The sequence below is a fragment of the Rhea pennata genome, chromosome 1, assembly GCF_028389875.1.
Source record: "Rhea pennata isolate bPtePen1 chromosome 1, bPtePen1.pri, whole genome shotgun sequence".
NCBI classification, from domain to species: domain Eukaryota; kingdom Metazoa; phylum Chordata; class Aves; order Rheiformes; family Rheidae; genus Rhea; species Rhea pennata.
In genome coordinates this window covers 154273238-154291835 of record NC_084663.1, presented here as the reverse complement: position 1 = coordinate 154291835, position 18598 = coordinate 154273238, and the positions used below count along the sequence as shown (strand labels likewise).

The window sequence follows — 18598 nt, the reverse complement described above, 5'->3', positions numbered from 1 at the left end:
TTCATATTGCATTATCATTCAATACCTACAGCTGCCTTGGGTCTTTTTCTAAGAGCTTATGTTGACTCACAATTTGAGAAATAAGAATTCATATAGAAATTGGTTTTGCTACCAACTCAATTATAAAAGATACAGCATGACTCACATAGAAGTGATATGGATAAGCCTACGATATAGGTCAGAGTAGGCAAATGTAACAGCCACTATGGCCTCAAGCATCTGTACTCAGGCTAGAAATTAGCAAGATAACTTAGGTCAGTCACATAATTTTTTTGTTCCATTCCTCTTCTTTGTAAGAAATGGTACCTTCAGGCCAAACAGATTTACTTGCAGATTGTATGAAAGAGTACTTGAAATGTTTCCTTCAGCCAAAGTGATTTCATTTTCCATTCATACAAAGTTTCATTCATATAAACTGATTTGTTCTGCTTTGCTTCTTCTCTACTGGAATGACCTGATCTTGCCTCAGCTGGGATCAGGGAGAGTCCTGCCTCCACATTCAGCACCTCAGGCAGTGTTAGGTGTCTTTTAGTTCATAGAATCATAGAATCAGTAAGGTTGGAAGGGACCTCTGGAGATCATCTAGTCCAACCTCCCTGCTCAAGCAGGGTCACCTACAGCACGTTAGACAGGGTTGCATCCAGGCAGGCCTTGAATACCTCCAGAGAAGGAGACTCCACAACCTCTCTGGGCAACCTGTGCCAGTGCTCCGTCACTCTCACAGGGAAGAAATTCCCCCTCACGGTCAGGCGGGACTTCCTGTGCTTCAATTTCTGCCCATTGTCTCTTGTCCTGTCACATGGGACAACCGAAAAGAGTTTGGCCCCGTCCCCTTGACACCCTCCCTTCAGGTACTCCCTTCAGTCTTCTCTTCCCCAGGCTAAACAGGTCCAGCTCTCGCAGCCGTTCCTCACAGGGCAGATGCTCCAGCCCTCTGGTCATCCTCGTAGCCCTACGCTGGACTCTCTCCAGTAGCTCCATGTCTCTCTTGCACTGGGGAGCCCAGAACTGGACACAGTACTTGAGATGAGGCCTCAACAGGGCTGAGTAGAGGGGCAGGATCACCTCCCTCCACCTGCTGGCAACACTCTTCCCAATGCACCCCAGGATACCATGGGCCTTCTCGGCCACAAGGGCACATTGCTGGCTCATGGTCAATCTGTCATCCACCAGCACTCCCAGGTCCTTCTCTGCAGAGCTGCTCTCCAGAAGGTCAGCCCCCAGCTTGTCCCGGTGCCTAGCATTATTTCTCCCTAGGTTCTTCTCTGCCCAGCTCTCCAGCCTGTCCAGGTCTCTCTGAGTGGCAGCACAGCCCTCAGGTGTGTCAGCCACTCCTCCCAGCTTGGTATCATCAGCAAACTTGCTGAGGAGGCACTCTGTCCCCTCATCCAGGTCATTGATGAAGAAGTTGAAGAGGATGGGGCCCAGTCCAGAGCCCTGGGGAACTCCACTAGCCACAGGCCTCCAACTGGACTCCATGCTACTGATGACGACCCTCCAAGCTCTGCCTTTCAGCCAGTTCTCAATCCACTCATCTAACCCACACTTCCTGAGCTTGTCTAGGAGGATGTTATGAGAGACAGTGTCAAAAGCCTTGCTGAAGTCAAGGTACACAATGTCCACTGCACAAGGTACACAACGTCCGCCACTTTCAGTTAGCTGAAAGCATGGTACATGTTTCTGTTACTGCACATTCTCACTGTCTTGACTCATGGACCTCTCCTGCTGAAGACTACTGCAAAACTTATTTGTTTGAAGTATACCGCATTTACTGTGTCATTAGCGATTACCAAATTTAATTAATTTATGGAAACAATACAATGATTGCAAGTATGTGCTTGATAAAGTTGAGCTTACTTACACGTGGACCAGGCTTTCCAGGTTCACCCTTTTCCCCTTTGAAACCTGAACCTGGTAATCCCTGGAAAATAAATAAGCATCACATTAAGAATACTGACATACTCTAGCATAAATCTCATTTTATCTATCAGCTATAAAGATCTTCAGGGCCACCATTAGATTCTTTAAAATTTTCACTAAAATAAGAAATCTTCTCCGTAATACTTACTGGGATACCCGGTTCACCCTTTTCACCAGGATCACCCTAATCAAAGTAGAAAAAAAAAGTGTAGATTAATAAGCCAAATTTTATCCATAATTCATTTAGGCTGTAAGTCATTTACTTCTTCACAGCAGACATAGCACTTCTAACCTTGTTCCCAACTTCAAAAAACTATGCTTAATAGTATGATGTGCAAGAAGTCAAACTAAACACAAATTTTTAAACACAAAACTGGAATCCATTAAGCTAATTTATTATACTAATATGCAATGCTCATAGTGTCTGATTCAATAACTGTGGAATTAATTAGCACTCAGATTCTGTAAATGTGATTCTGTAAATGAAAACTCCAGTACAAGTTACTTAATTCCAATTTTTAGAATATTTGAGGTTTACCAGATGATGCTTATCAATCATCCTTCCTATTTATGCTGTTATCATCAGATTTTTCAGAGAATCTTCAAGAAAAACCATCAAAACTGATAACATAAAATACAAAGAACTTTTTAAAAAATTGGCTGTAGGTAAATTAATCTTCCCTGTTCTTTTAGTTAGCTAGTTCCTACTGATTATCCTTGAAGCAAGAGTAAAACAAGAGTAATCATTACCTTTTCTCCCCTTATAATTTCACTTCCTTTTTCTTTCATATGCGGAGCTGGGCCTGGTGGTCCGGGGGGGCCCCTTACTCCTTGTTCTCCCTGTCAAACCAAACCCAAGGTAGTTCATTAGAAACACTACTGACACTGAGAACAATCCTTACTAAGACCAATACAGAAAAAGAGAATTACCATTCACTTTTAAAAATATAGCTGAATTTTTTTTTGAATTATTCTTTCAGAAAAATCAGTCAGAGAAAGGTTTGCATACACAGTTACAGGAGACACAATTTTATAATGTGTAATACGCTAAGACTGTCCTGAAGAGGGATCTCAGTATCGCCTGATAAGCTGGAGAACGATCAATAGTGAATATCAGGAATGTGTCCAACTATTATGATGGTGCAAAAGTATTTTAGTGCCTCCCTTACAAGGAAGGATATTAGGAAACAAGGTCAGGTTCAGAAAATCTATTCTTGAAAAAAAGATGTGAGTCAAAGTTTATAGTGTTCCACCAGCTTTACAACTGTCTCTAAAGGCCACGTTGAAAAACTAAAGTGTGGACCACACTGTTAATATGTATTTGTCCACAGCAGTGTGGGAACCTTGCCTCTTTATAGAGGGTAAAAGCAGTATCTTTTACAGTAAAACATGTCCAAAAGGGCTGATACATTTCTGCCAAGCAGCACTACCTAGCAATACCATTCCTTTTTCGCTAAAGGCAAACCTGAGGTGTCCAGGAGTCTGCATGCTTCTACTGTCAACATTTTCCAAGCAATTTTATGATAACAAGCTAATCTCAGCAATGCATCATGTCATGAAAAATTGCCTCTAGTAGGAATAGAGTGTCTCCAGACATAAAAAGTACCAAGAAAGAAAAAAACCCTAAGGTAACATGATTTACTTATACTTGAAAAGGCCTCTGCCTATGATACTCATTGAGGAGCTTCTGAAGAAGCAAAAGGCTCACACATGCAATTTACTGAACTATAACGCATGACTGCATGCATTTCTTGCCCCTGCAAATGCGACATAAAACACACTAGCCTAGCCCTCAGCAGGAGAGATAACACATTAAGCCTAGTATGCTTTACCTCCCAATTGATGCTGGTTTTGCGAATAAATGGGATCGGTTATCATAGTTCAGTTAATACATGACAGATGAGCAGTACATTACAGTTGACTAGTCATGGAGTAGGCAGAAAAAGTGGTATCACTGATCAAAATCTAGCAACAAGGAAGACCAAAGTAGGGTTGCTCAGTATCCCTGCAGCAAACAGTAAGAAGCAGGACAGCACAAAATCCCACCTCAGCCTCCCAGTAAACAACTGGAATGTTGATTATTTTTATGAACTGTCTGGCAGTGTTGGTAAGTAACAAGACATCCTGTAAATATTGCTATTGCCAGCAATAAGCACACCTTTTGGTTTTGTTTCTTTCAAAAGGAAAAAGGTCTGTGCGCTCTGAAACGGCTCTTGGCTCAGCCAAAACATAGTAAAAGCGGGCACCTGAAAGATCTGCCTCAAAAGCACAATCCAGTCCAAACTAAAACAGTGACGCAGACGGGCTCTCAAGAGTCCTATCATAATTAATTCTGATGATTTTGGACAGCATATTAAATCTCATCCCTTAGATCTAAATCAATTTCAAACAAATCTCATGATGAGCCCTAATATGAAGAGTAAATGATTTCCAGTTCACCAACTGCAATCTAAATATTTTTTCCTGAAGTAGTTGGTACTAGTCACAGCTGAAAAATAGGATAATGACCTAAATTAACGTCAATTATAACAGCATCATGCCAAAATTCTGTAACCACTCATGAATTATGTTCATTTAGTTATGAGTTACAGATAGATGTATTCAAGTTTTCCAAAAATTACAAAGTTATTGCATAGATTTTCTTCACAGATTAATTCTAGCAATTTATTTATCTAAAACAAAGCTTCAAGAATATTTCTAACAGTTGATCTCTAAAAGGTTTCAAGAGACACTTACCTTTTCACCTTTGGGACCCTGAAAACCCAAGCCCATGTACCCCTGAAAATAAATATTACACATAAATTAGTGAATTTTTATCAGCAATGCACATGTACATACATCCATACATATGAAAGTATTTTGGAAATGGCAAAAGCTCAGAGAGGATATAAGAAAGAGTCTTCTTAAAACACATATGAAACAAACAAATAAATCATGTCTTAACCCCCCCCCCCCCCCCAGCTGTTTTCTTGAGTCCCACATTCCAGCAACTGGTGAAAAAATATATAAAATGAAAGACAATTTTAGTGTCAGTATGCTCCCTTTTTTCAACCTTTTACTGACAAATGAGACTAATTCCACATTTTGACATTTTTAGATGGATCCAAACAATTGTAGGGTGTTGTAGTCATTACTGATTTCATCAAGTGAGGTAACAGATCTAAAAAATCTAAGGAAGCCCAAAAAATTAGCTTAAAAGTCTCCTTCTATGATGCTCTATATAAATATAAAATTAGATCCCAAAGTGTAAAAACACCCACTCTTCTATTACCATAAATTTCCAGCTTTTTTGGGGAACTAGTATAGTAAAATAATAAATATTAATATTAATAAAATAAAATAAAAAGTAAAGAAATAAATGAGTAGACTTAATCTTTATAATAAAACACGTCCTTACCTTCTCACCAGGGGGTCCTGGTTGCCCTGGAGGGCCCTGTAAGACAGGACATTTTAGCAGATATGTGTATAGTATTCTAGGTGGACTCATTTCTATGATCTATATATCAAAAATGCAAACCCTTCCACTTAACCAAGACCCGGGGCATTTCTCTGCTACTGCCTACTCCAACCCACAATGTGACATAAATAATAAAAATGAACAGAATGTAAGATCTTCCATCAGAACTTGTTACACAATTAAGAATGCTGGACCTAGTCAGCATCTAGACAAGAGACAATCAAAGAAAGCCTATGGTACTACCCAGAAAAGCAATTTCATTACTGACCTCAGTGTGGTTGTTTTGTGTGCTACTGTCCACTTGTGCTAAATATTAACCCTCACATTTCTTTCATTAAGATTGTTCTTTTTCATATTAACAAGTGCAAACAAGGACTCAACTCTACTACCTTTATATTGATTAGTAACTTCTTACTGCATTTTTCTGTATATCCTTTCAGTAGCATAAACGGAATTCTAACACAGTGCACTTTAACAGCAAGATAAACGGTGGTTTTTTAACAGATGGAAGTAGATGCTCTCTACTAGCCGTTAATTGCATCTAATAAAGGAAGAGAAGATATATATGAGATATCCACGAGACCGGCCAAAAATTAAAGTAGCTAGAAGTAACTAAAATGCCCTCAGCATTTGGCAGTTATTACAGACAGTTGATTTGACCTGCTGTCTACAGTACCTTTCTACTGAGGCCACCCTTAAGAACAACCACAGCAAACATTTTGATCTAGATCTGGTGGCTAGGTTAGTGATTTATGTTCAATTAATTAAATGGGGGAGGAGGGAAAATGAGTAACTACTAAAAAAGGAAAGACAAAAACCTGCAAGAAGAGAGGATGACTTTAGGGGCAGCTGCTGTTGGAAGCCCATGCGCCTAGTCACTCCTACCACAAGAGAGTCCAGGAGACTGAACATGAAGTCTGGAACCTCAGGTTATCTTTCCTAAATTATACCACTGACCGTCATTCTTGGCCATATACACCTCACTGAGCTTCTCTATAAAGCTTTGTAAGTGAAGCACAAATCACCATGAAAAGAAACTTACTGGCTCTCCTGGAAGCCCTGGTGGCCCCATTGGCCCTTGAAACCCTGGGGCTCCAGGTGGACCCTGCAAAAAAATAAAGACAATATTAAAAGGTGGTATTTATTTGGCAATTTAATGATATTGATATAATATCAATTGAAATTCACTGCTATTCAAACATCATTTAGACTTACAGGTAGTCCAGGTTGACCAGGAAAGCCTTTGTCACCTTTTAGCACACTAGGAGGTAAAAGACCAATGACTTCACCTGGATCTCCCTATAAGAGAATAAAATAGTACTTAAACATCTATTCAAATACATTAAAAAATCCTGGTATTAAGATGAGAGAAAGGTCTGAACTATGCAAAATTTGGAATCACTTGGAATGATCACCTAAAAAAATCACCTTCCTTCTTTTAATTTAGCTAAAGACCTTAATTGTCAAATTTTCTTTAAAGCTGTCAGAAGAAATTCCAGGACCAAATTTTAATTCTCACCCTTACTTTCAATACTGTAATGAATAATTGGAAAGATTTTCCCACTAAATCTCACACAGCTACAGTGTTATTACACAACTGGAACATCTGGCGTGGGTGCTGACAAAAGAAGTTGGTAACCTCACACTTTCTTTTCCAGGCCGAGCTCTTCAGCCTTATACCTAATTCTGAAATCAAAGTAGTATTCATGGCTTGAGTGTTTGTAATCATAACTCCAAAATCAAGTAAGAACCCTCTAAAAAAGAATCCACATCACTTAAATTTGGAAACTACCCTGATCATTATTCACTTCTTTATTTCTCTTTTTTGATAGCAAAAAATCCCACTTTTCTACTTTTTTGAACAAAGTTGCAATATTTTTTTGATTAAGTGGTTTTATTTCAAAAGCACATATGCATACACATCTAGGAAAGAAACATTCAAGTACTTCACTTATTTTGGACTGAGCCATTTCCTTCCATGAGACAGGAAGGGAAAGGGGCATTTTATGGCTTCAGGTAGTCTTGTCATTGCAAATCTGAGACTATGTTTATGATTTGTACCTAACTTGTAGTTTCAAATTATATTTTCTAATACTAAAGAGTCAGAGCTCTCTGTTGTCATTCAGTATTTCATACTTTAGTTCATGAGATACACTTAATATTTAGTATGTAGTTTAACTTTTCATTTATGTAAATTATTTGTTTATGTATGTCAGATTTGGTTCATGTTGTGGGCTACATTCCCTTCTGCAAAGATTAGCTACATGAAACTACTCAGATGACTGAAATGTCAGTAATACCAAAACAAACGTTTGAATTATACAATGAATCTACATCTTTACGCATAATTAGGTGGCCACCATACTACTTATACACAGTTAAGGCATCTACCATTTTGTGCTGTGGTAAGCCATCTGTAATACTTACACTTTTAAGACCTGCATGGAACAATACATATGTTCAATTGTTATGAACTGGAGGTTGTCCCACTGTCTTTATTTAGTGGGACTGCAGAACAGAATTCAAAGTGAAGCGTGACGGCACAATTCTGTAAGTCTGTAAGTAAGGACTGCTATCTTAGAGGGTGTAGAGTTCGTCTTAATTCTTACAGATTAAGCAGGATAAGAACACATTCAGAGCACAACGTACCTTCATTCCAGGAGGTCCTGGAGGTCCCTGTGAAAAAATAAGTAGTTGATGTTAGTTTTCACCAGTAGTGTAAAAATTACATTTTATACGCTATAATTTTACATAGTTATATTTACATTTCAAGAATTAGAGTTGATACAAGTGAATTAAGTATCTACTTACTAAGTAGATACTAAGTGAAGAAAGTATCTACTTACTATGCTTCCAGTCAATCCTGGTAAACCTGGGGGACCTACTGGACCTCTTTCACCCTAAGGGGAACAAAGAAATTGGCTTTGTATAGGGAATATACTCTTGAGAGGTTTTTATTTCAGCACAGAAATGTTATATATATTTATAAATGTCACCTTTGTGCCATTACATCCTGGAATACCAGGTGGACCTGGAGGGCCATCTTGTCCAGGAATGCCCTATATGAAAAGGAAGTGAAGAAATTAGCAATATAGCAATAGTACACGACAGATGTCATAATTAAAACTTTGATTTCTTTGTAAAAACACATATACATCTCACATACAGGAAGGCCTGGGTTTCCTGGATATCCTGATGATCCTGGTGGGCCCTGTAATTGACAAAGAACATTTTGAACTTGGGAAATTTAAATGAAAAAATGAGAAAAAAAAACCAAAATGACAAACTGCTCTAGTCTCATCTCCAATAGGGACAGTCAGAAAATGAGTAATAGCTTCTTTTAAAGTTTCTTTGCAAAATATCTCTAATCTTAAAAACTCTCAGTCATGGCATTCTAATAATTCAAAATATTTTCTTCATTTTCTTCAACTGCACAGGCAAAAATATCAATGTAGGTTTTGTCTTCACAATCATCATTTCTAACGTGACATTTACTGTAGACATCTCTTCATAGCAGAAGCGAATGTTAATACACTACAAAGATGTTTTTCCATCTTTCATAATCCACATCAGTTACAATTTCATCTTCTGCATTAAGAAAATATTAGGTTCAAATACATTATTTTTTCCTGAGCAGCTTGCCAGCATAATGCATCAGGTGCTTGACTAGGCACATCACTTTCATGCAACCAGCTTATTTATTCATAGAGCACTTTGTAACATAAGTGTTGTGAAGCAGAAAAGATGTATGTGAATCCTTCAGCTCAGATAGTATATTTGCATCTCCCTGCACTTTATCATTGCTAATATACAGCTATGAGCATTGCAAAAGGTGAAGACATTTACCAGGAGACACTAATTTACACTAACAGTCAGGATACCTCCGGTTATCATGAACGGCATGGATTGCAATGGGGATTTCTTGAGCTAATAGAGTAACCCCTCTGCAGTAACTCAAGGCTGCAACTGACTCATTCTACCTGCTGCAACAACTGCAGGTGAATGAGGAACAAAACTGAGACAGCATTTTGGAGATCTGTGGACAAGAGGACATAGGTAAAAATATGTGTGTATCATTACTAGTCAAATCACTCAACTCTTCTTTCACTGTTCTGTTACAAAATGTGAAAATGCTCAGAATGGGCTTGGCTCCTCACCAAACACAAAAAGGCCTTGGCCAATATAATCTGCTAAAATAAATGTTACACAAGTATCATATTAAACAGAAATGACAATAGGAAAGATACAGGCATACTCAGAGACTCTCTTAGCATTAAAAACATCAGGAAATCTTCGTCCATGACTTTAATGATTCAGCCCCATACCATGTACATAATTTTTAATGTGTACATGCTCATGAGTGTATCAGCTTCTCTGCTGGAGTGCTTAAAGGAGGTTAGAGAGCAAACATAAAGGAGATTTTTGCATGAGGTAATAAAGGCAGTTCATATTCAAATTGGAAAAAATCCTCTTGGTATGGCAGAGAGATATCAAAGGAATATTAAAACCAGTGCTGTTGCCGCAGAGGTAAGGACCAGGTGAAAATGCAAATGAGCAAAGGCACTGACTGCACAATGCAGAACCTCAAAGGCAAGAGCAAGAATTTTGAAATCATTGTGCAGCACACGAGGAGGCCATTGATTAACTGAAAAAAGAGACTAACCCCATCTTGCACTTGAAGGTAGCCACAAAGACTTAAAGATATGTTAACCTTCAGATTGCAAAAATGTAAGTAAATTGGAACTCACTCTTGTTCCTTTTGTTCCTGGCAGTCCTGGTTCTCCAGTATCACCCTGTAATGGAAAAGAGATAGCTTTGTCTTTTCTAGTGACAACACTTTAGAGAAATTTGAGTGTTTTAAATATTAAAGCTTCAGTTCTTACCTTAAGCCCTGGTGGCCCAGGGGGACCTTCAGGTCCTTGCATTCCAGGAAACCCAATCACCCCCTGTAATCCCGGCAAGCCTCTTTCACCCTGGGAAGAAGAAAACCTATTAGCAACAAAACACCTGAAACTGCTTCTTCCAGCTACTCACATATCCCCTGTTTCTGTGCTGGAAAAATTGCAAATTCACGGAAACTGCAAATATCAATGTTGCATTCACTGCTAAAAGAATGGTCAACATTGCTCCTCTTCTTATACATTATTTACAACAGCAAATTTTGGAGACCAGGCTTGTCACTTAGTCTTGAGTTTCAGGGTAGTTCAGAGCCAGGGTGACTCAAGACAGTCTTCTCAAGGAGCTCAATGCACATATTGTACGTGTCAATGTTTAAGTTCTTTGCTGCTGTCTAGGACAGACAACAGCAAATGTGTTTCTCAAAACATTATACTTCAGCAGTGCTCCCTCTCTCTCTCTACAACCCCAGATGTATTTAAATCAGATAAATCAGAGATAGACATGAAATTCATCTATAGCTCCATACTGTAGCTATTATACTTTCACTGTATTTGGATTCCCAGTTAAAAAAAGGGGGGGGGGAACTCTGTCTGCATGAAGGTTGCAAAATTGGCAATTAAGGAAGAGGGAAAGAAAATGTAACCATATGTCAAAGCTTGATAACAAAAGCAAATTAGAAGTCAAACCTTCCATGCAGGAATTAACTAGAGTTGTCCTTTTAAGGTGGAGTATGAAATAAGGAAGAATACTTCATGTTGTCCAAAAATGTGGCAATATTTGAAAAATAAAACTTTAGTAATCAAATGCAAAAAGAAGATGTTTAATTTCAAACTACAACTAAAAACCATGTCATCTATTCTAGAAATTCAAAAAAATAGACCAATTGCCATGGATACAAACACAGACATAAAATCAACAGGATTTAAAACAAACAAAAGCAAGCTACTCAGATTTCAGTATTTCCAGCAAAGCAGTGAGAGATGAGATTGCCATCACTAATTAACACACAAATGATTTAGTACCAAGATTTTAAGAATATGAATAGTTTAGTAAGGAACAAGAAATGTTTCTACTGTTTGCTCAGAACAAAGATTATCGCCTATATTATAGTAACTTGTAGGAGTCAGCTGAGCACAGGGCCCTCAGGAAAAGAAAAATACCTGAGTCTTCGAAAGCTCACTGCTCACCTTGGTCAAACAGGTAATAAGCAAAGAAAAGGTTACAATATACTGCCAGAGAAAACTGAGTGATGACTCTCAGACATGAGGCTAGTTACACTTTCTGAAGATGATAGGAGTTGGAAGATTTGTGGGGTCTTTGTGGGGTCACTGGGTTTACTTTTTTTTAGATCTTTGGGCGGGATTTTGTTAAGATACTAACAGGATGAAGAGACAGAGGAAAAGAGAGGCGATTGATAGGATTGGGTAAGAGCAAAGAGCTGAGGGGAAGAAAATCATGAGAAAGATTAAAAGAGCATGAGAATGTAGAGATGAAATTATTAAAGCAAAATAATCAGTACAGAGAAGAGAGTGACTTTGGTGGCACTTTGAAATCACTGCACCTTGCAACAGGCGAAAATATTCTTCCATCCATTTTTACGGAAACGTTAAAATCGAATTTCACAGATCTGATTTTCCACTCTTGCTGAAGAGATTAAACCAGGTTTGACATAAAAATAAACTAGGTCCAAGATAACTCCGGTTAACTCTGAAAAGGCTATCTCCAGCACCCCACCTATCCTATCGGAGGAGTAAAACATAGCTGCAGGCTGATCACTTAGAGCTAAAAGGTGTCCGAGTTTCCCCAGCGGCATTTTCTTTTACTGACTTGATTTTTTTACGGCAACAGAAAGAAAAATGAAATGGTTATTTGTCCAAGACTTCTGGACATCCAGTTAAACTATTGGATGGATGGCCAGAGGCCTGGAAAGCACAACTTGTGAGCATGTGAAGGGCTGTCACCCCCGCACCTACTGCAGACTCGCTGTTTCTCACACGGGAACTAAGCTCCTATTTTTGCCTGTGATTTGCCAGAGGGAAGTTGCTTGATTCCTGCCTGCTTACAACCTGCCATCTCAGTCATTTATTCTCACAGGTGGGCAGCAGCAGTGCTTACACTTTTCTTTCTCTACTCTGCCCTCCTAATTAATTTTACTGAAAAGTAAGTATTGGATAAGTAGCCAAAATTTGTGCAATCTCAGGCTATGCCATTAAGGTGACCTTACTCCTCCACACCATCTATGGAAACTCAGGACAATCTATTTACTAAAGACCAACAACAGAGCCAGGGATAAATCCTGCACAGCAGTCTCTTACCTTAGTCTGTACATCACACTGTCTCTTTGCAGGTAACCAGCACACTGAGGACTCTTAAGGAAAGAGGCAGTGCTAATGAACAAAGACCTAGCCTCAATACTCCTGCTCGACAGTACAAACATACACCATGAGAAGTCTTTTTGACATCAGTGAAACTACACTAAATTACAGTAAAGGTCTATCAGTCTCCAAACATCTACACTGAACAATGGAGTACAGAAACCGTAACATCTAGAAGGAATGAAGTCACACTAAAGCAGAGCTCCAGGTGTCCTAATTTGACAGGGTAGATTAGCCTGCACAGATATCTGGCATACCAGCAGTTGCAGTGCAGCTAAATAAGCAAGGTGGCTTATTTAAACTTCAAGCTCAGAAGTATCACATTGGCCAGCACAGACACAAGCATGTCCTGAAGATGCCTTGCATTGAAAGGAAATACTTGACTCGCATCCCTTTTTTTGTCCAGTTCACCCAATGTTCCATCCAAGCAGCCAAACAGCTAGTGTTTGCGCTACATTTAAGCTGGAACTCATCAAGCATCCATGTTACACAAATTGGCAAGCATCAGATTGGCACTGAGATGTCTAGTTGCGATGCATAAAGAGCACAAGACTCTGACTGTACGGATCATGTACTGTTCCAGTCTCTTATACGCACAGCTGCAAAGTCTTGGCAAATAATAACAAAAGAGCTTCTGCTTCTTACAGATCAATTCACGAGACTAGGAAATTAAAACAGATGTAACCAAGTTGTCTGTATCTCCACTGATTCAAGGCAAACTGTCAGAAAATACAGTGGAAAAGTCATTTTTCAGCTCACAAAGATAAATATTCTGCCACTCAGCTGCTGCTGAAAATACAAAGATGCTTTAGAAAAAGCCAGCAAGTTTTCATTCGCTGCTACATTCATTTGATTAGCAAGACTGCCTTTTGTAGTCCAGCCTTTGTGAAACGCATCCAAATGCTGTTGTATTAGACACACAAATTAAAAGCAAATGAATGGACTTCTAAAGAAAGGTAAACCTGTTAAGAGCATAGCTATATAGTCTGATTGTCTTGCTGGCACCAACACTCCCAAATGAGCCATGAAATAGTGTTTCACACATGGAACAACTACAGACTGCTATGCAGGAATGTCACATGAAGCAAGTACTTTCAAAAGACTTAACTGTAATAAATTAAGTGTAGAAGAGGAAGAAATAATCAGCACTACATTATAAATTATTTCCTCTATTATTTCATCTAGGGACTGTTGGACCGAAAGATTTTAGACTTGGAGATTGGTAACATGGATATAAATCACGTTTCTAAAACTGCAGGCCCAAATGAATGCAGTGTGTTCAATCTCTGCAGAGATTCAGGCATGTGATAAATAAGAATATGCAGATTTTTCTGAAGTCATTTAAAACATCGCACAGCCTCCACCCAACTCAACCTGTCTGGTTTGCTTCTGCTAGAGACTACCACATAGCAGAGATAGTAGAATAGAACATGTGCAGCTCCTTCACCTGAAAATATATTAAAAAAAAACCTCTGTCAAAAGGCAGCTGAGCTGATCTACCCAAAAATGGTGGCTGCTGTGTGTCATTCAGCCAACTCTCCCACAGGGTCAGAAAGGTAGCAACAGTGTCTTCTCACACAAGTGAGGCAGGAGTCACGGGGTTTTTATTTATCAGAGCTCTTCAGCTACCCCTTGCAGCAAAAGGAACCAAGATCACAGCCAGCAAGAGTTTAGCTTTAAGGAGAGCTCCCTTTGGACCATCATTTTTTTCAGTCATGCTGAAAAAAATCTGACATCCACGCTAAGCTTAAACTTTCTCAAAAGGACATACACATCCCTCTTTCCAAAAGCTAACAGTTCGTTGAACTGAAGCACTGCCATGGGACTCTATGACAAAGAAATGTCTCAGTTTTAAATTACTGGCTGTTTTAAGATGAAAATTAAGGCTGTACTTCCAAAAGAGAGATATACCACATTACAGTTCAGCGCTATTTTCTGTTTTTCCTCACTCTGATTGTAGGAATAGTCTAATATGTTGGTTTTGATCAAGGTTAGTCTAGGCTATAGGTGCAATTATTCACACACGCACGCGCGCACACACACACACACACACAAAATCATCCCCGTGCTGCTCCAGTGTGACCTTGTCAAATCTACAGTAACACATAACAGCCTTGAAAAGACCTGGCCAGTTCCTGCACAAACTACCCCAAACCACATGAGAGGTGGATGCAGACTAGGTAGTTGTTCCTTCAGCTGATACAACCACAAGCACTCAAGTAAATTGGCTTTGAGGTGCTAGATCAGCAGTTATATTACTCGTGGGGAAATACTACTGTGTGATCTCTGTAGCACTCTTGAGTCACTTTGTTTTGCTCTCTGCACCTGTAAACATGTTTTACAGAATTGTAATTGGCTGAGTGTTATGTTACTGAAGAAACAGTGGTGGAGAAAATCCAATTCTTTTTCTAGAAGAGTAATTTTAACCACCAGAGGGAGCACTGGCCCTGCATATCTTTCAGAATTAAAATAAATATATATAAGAAGAGATCATCTGTTTGTCCTTAACTGCACTTACCATTTTCAGTATTTTATTGAAAGTGTGAAGTGGATATCAGTCAAACAGAGTTACTGCTATATGCTCATATGGCAAGTGTCCTTAAATGCACTAAGGATGCTTAACATCACAAAATTCCAACTGCTCACTCTTCAGAGCCAGAATATATCTACTCTATAGCTATAAAATTCTGGAACTGTATGAGCAACAAGTAATTAATTATACAAACATAACTGTAAAGACATGCAAAGAATCTGTGTAGGAGCTCTGTAAAGATCTTGGCTCACCCAGATGTTTTGGGGCTGAGCCCCTGACAGCATGCAGAATGGAAAGGGCAGGGGGAGAGTCACTAAGATCTTCTTACACTGCCAGGAAGAATCTGAGAAAACTCACTCAAGTGGAAACATGAGTCCAACATTTTTGGCCTTCCTAACAGAAGGAGCAGCCATGATTGCTGTAGATCACCTGCACAGCTCCAAAACCAGGCTGGCTAAAGGCTAGACTAAGTCCCTGGACATCCTAAAGTATTACCAGGGTTGATCTATGTTGCTTGCAGCCATAAATATATATAGATGAAGAGCTGTTCCAATAGCTGTTGGAGAACAACGCTCTCTCATCATGCTTCCCTGTAGGGATGCTGCTTTTACCATCTCATTTCCCTTTGCACCCTCCCCAGTGCCCTTCATCCATGTAATTCCTTCGATCCCCAACTAAAGCAGCTCCCAGGCTGCACTCAAAGCAGGAGAACACCAAAGAGCACTCACGTAGGGTGCAAAAGTCAGGCCTATACAGAGCCAGATACATAAAGGGTAGATAGGACTTTATGAACAATTGCAACTTACACAGCATATTTTTACTCCTCAAAAGGACTTTTTTCTCCTGTTATGAAACTATCTGTTCCTGAGTCTAGTGAATTTACAACACTGGGGAACCTGCGCTGAATAATACAAAATGAGTCAGATTCTCCAGTAGTGCATCAACCAGGATAAACCGTTCAGGTTTACTGTTCACGGACTGTATCTGTGCCACTGCCTTCTAAATGTGAAAGAGTGCTTAGACTCAAAGTGTATTTCAGTATTGTCTCATAGCTGCAAAGAGCATTCCTCAGGAAGTAGCTAAGTGCTTCCCAAGAGTATAAAAATAGAAATGACGATCTCTGTGTATCCTTTTCTCTACATATCAGTATTTATGTGTTTAGGTTGTGGACAAGTAAGTGGATGGATATGCAGTGTTAATGAAGTAGCGAAATAAGAACTTACATAAAATAAGCTAAGTGAATTAAAACTAATATTCAAGTCAGTCATGGCTACATGTCAATTAATTAGTGTCAAGCAACTGGTTGCCTATCAGCATCATAGAATTTAAATTAAACCACCTATAAGTAATGGCCCTTCTCTACTTAATTTACTAAGGCTTCTTCATGTAATTCCTCCTCTTACTCACTCCATGGTTATTCCTCATTTTGCAACTGCTCTACTCATTTTTTTTTTAACAGAGGTGTCCACATTTCCCTTTCTAGGATTCTCTGAGCAATGCGCACTCTTAATTTTAGCTCAAAATTATTCTTTTCTCAGCTTTTCTTTTCTTTTTTTCTTTTTTTTTGTCTTCAGCAGTGCTGTATTTTTTATGATATTTGACTCCAATGTAGATAAAAAAATGTTATAGATTTAGAAGCAGGTGACATGCTGAGGAGGAATATATTTGTATTTCTAGAGTACTACTTGGAAGATTTGCTTGTTTTGCCTCCATAGGAAAAAAAAGAAAAAGAAAAAAAAAAAAAAAAAAAAAGAAAAGGACTGAAAGGAAGAAAGTCACTGAAGTTTAGTGAGGTACATGTACACTTAATTCATTCACAGAAGAAAACAAGCATGATCCCTACTCTGGACACTTTATAAGCAGAAAGTAGTCTACCTCAAGGCATGATCCAGGGCATGGTATGACAGGAATATAAAAGCAAGGCTAACAGATAGCAGAAGCCAATAGACAGTGGATGAGTTGTATTTTCTGCTTGTAAAGGCCTGCCTGCCTAGTGCTTGGGAATTTAACACCAAGGCATGTGACCCATTGTCTTTATCTTTAAACTTTTCTTGATTTTTTTCTGAAAAACACAGAGCTCATAGTGTATCAGGAGTAAGTCACACAAATCTTTTACCAAAGATACCCATGGTCTATTTCCTTTTTTTTTTTTTTTTTTTAATCAGATCAAAATCAAGGATCTCATAAACTTCGACCCTAGGGAATAGAACAAAATCAAAGATCCACTAGGGAAGAGGAAATTCGAAGGACAAATAAATTTGCAGTGTGAAAAAGGAAATTCTAGCACCTGGAGACAGGTTGACTCAAAAGGGTGCTATGTTTCCTACCCATTCTGATCATCTGTTGAATTAATCAGCTGTGAGTAACTCTTCCTTTGTTTTATCGTACATTGTGTTAAATGACTTCACAATGTTGAAGGTCTAAGAAAATAAGGGGTAAAAATGTACCACACCCTTCCTTCTTCATTAGTGAAAATTATTTAGCATTTGTTTGCATTTGGCATTGTTTAAAGGCTCACATTTGAAGATGAAAAGCAGAAAAAAAAAAAGGTTTTGAACTTTTGGGGGTTTTTAATTTATTTTTGTTCAGATCCTAGACCTGGAAAAAAATGTGACGTTACATGCAAAGTTTTATTCTCTTGCCAAAGGTTTGTCATGGACATATTTACAGAAAATAATCTTTTCCATAAATAGTAAAAACATGGGCAGTTGGTCCTAGACAGTACAGACTGCAGTAAGTTCTCATAACAAAGTAGCTCACATCCTAAGGAGTACATGGCAGACATTGCTATTCTAGACAGTGCTATTCTAGATGCTTTTTTTGGTTAGGTTCGAAATGGCATTTCAGAAGTTTTAAACATTTTTGAAGTTGTATAGAAGTAAAATATCCTTTCACAACAGCTAGAATAAATACTCTGGCTTCTGTCTTTTTAATCATGAGAATACCACAAGGCAGATAACACTGTCTCAAAAATGTACATCAGTGTTTATTCAGTTTAAATTGTAGAGTCCAAGACTCAAGCAGAAGCACTGGAAGAGAGATGATACAATTTAATTTTATGTAGTATCTTCAAGATCATTCAACATAAATAAATGAAATTATTAAAGATGCAATAATCACTAATGGTAATGGAAAACAAAACTTTCCTCATTTTGACACTGTGGAGCATATCAGCATCATCAATCAATCGTTACTTGTCAATGGATTTCAAGCAAAAGCTGGTATACTGTTTAGCTCTCTTAAAGGTTTTATTTTTGACAGAAAAGTGTGCAAAACAGCATGTCAGGATCTGTGATGTATGACTGCCACCCAGAGGAGTGTACAGGAAAGCGACACAGCCACTGGAAAGGGGAATTTGTCCTGATGGGAGTTGGGTTGGAGAGTGTTAGATTCAAATGCAAGAGCTCTTCCCCT

At 38.6% G+C, this 18598-nt stretch overlaps 1 protein-coding gene across 1 annotated transcript in view; it reads right to left on the bottom strand.

Annotated features, from left to right (window-relative positions):
- Positions 1-18598, bottom strand: part of COL4A1 (collagen type IV alpha 1 chain) — a 126718-nt gene that overhangs the window by 44573 nt on the left and 63547 nt on the right. The window contains exons 3-15 of the mRNA XM_062566784.1: positions 10261-10350; positions 10126-10170; positions 8544-8588; positions 8374-8436; positions 8224-8277; positions 8027-8053; positions 6593-6676; positions 6420-6482; positions 5318-5353; positions 4657-4698; positions 2671-2760; positions 2069-2104; positions 1862-1921 (exon numbers count right to left, since the gene is read on the bottom strand). Of these exons, the coding sequence (XP_062422768.1) occupies positions 1862-1921; positions 2069-2104; positions 2671-2760; positions 4657-4698; positions 5318-5353; positions 6420-6482; positions 6593-6676; positions 8027-8053; positions 8224-8277; positions 8374-8436; positions 8544-8588; positions 10126-10170; positions 10261-10350 (735 nt within the window). The remainder of the gene's footprint in view (positions 1-1861; positions 1922-2068; positions 2105-2670; positions 2761-4656; positions 4699-5317; positions 5354-6419; positions 6483-6592; positions 6677-8026; positions 8054-8223; positions 8278-8373; positions 8437-8543; positions 8589-10125; positions 10171-10260; positions 10351-18598) is intronic.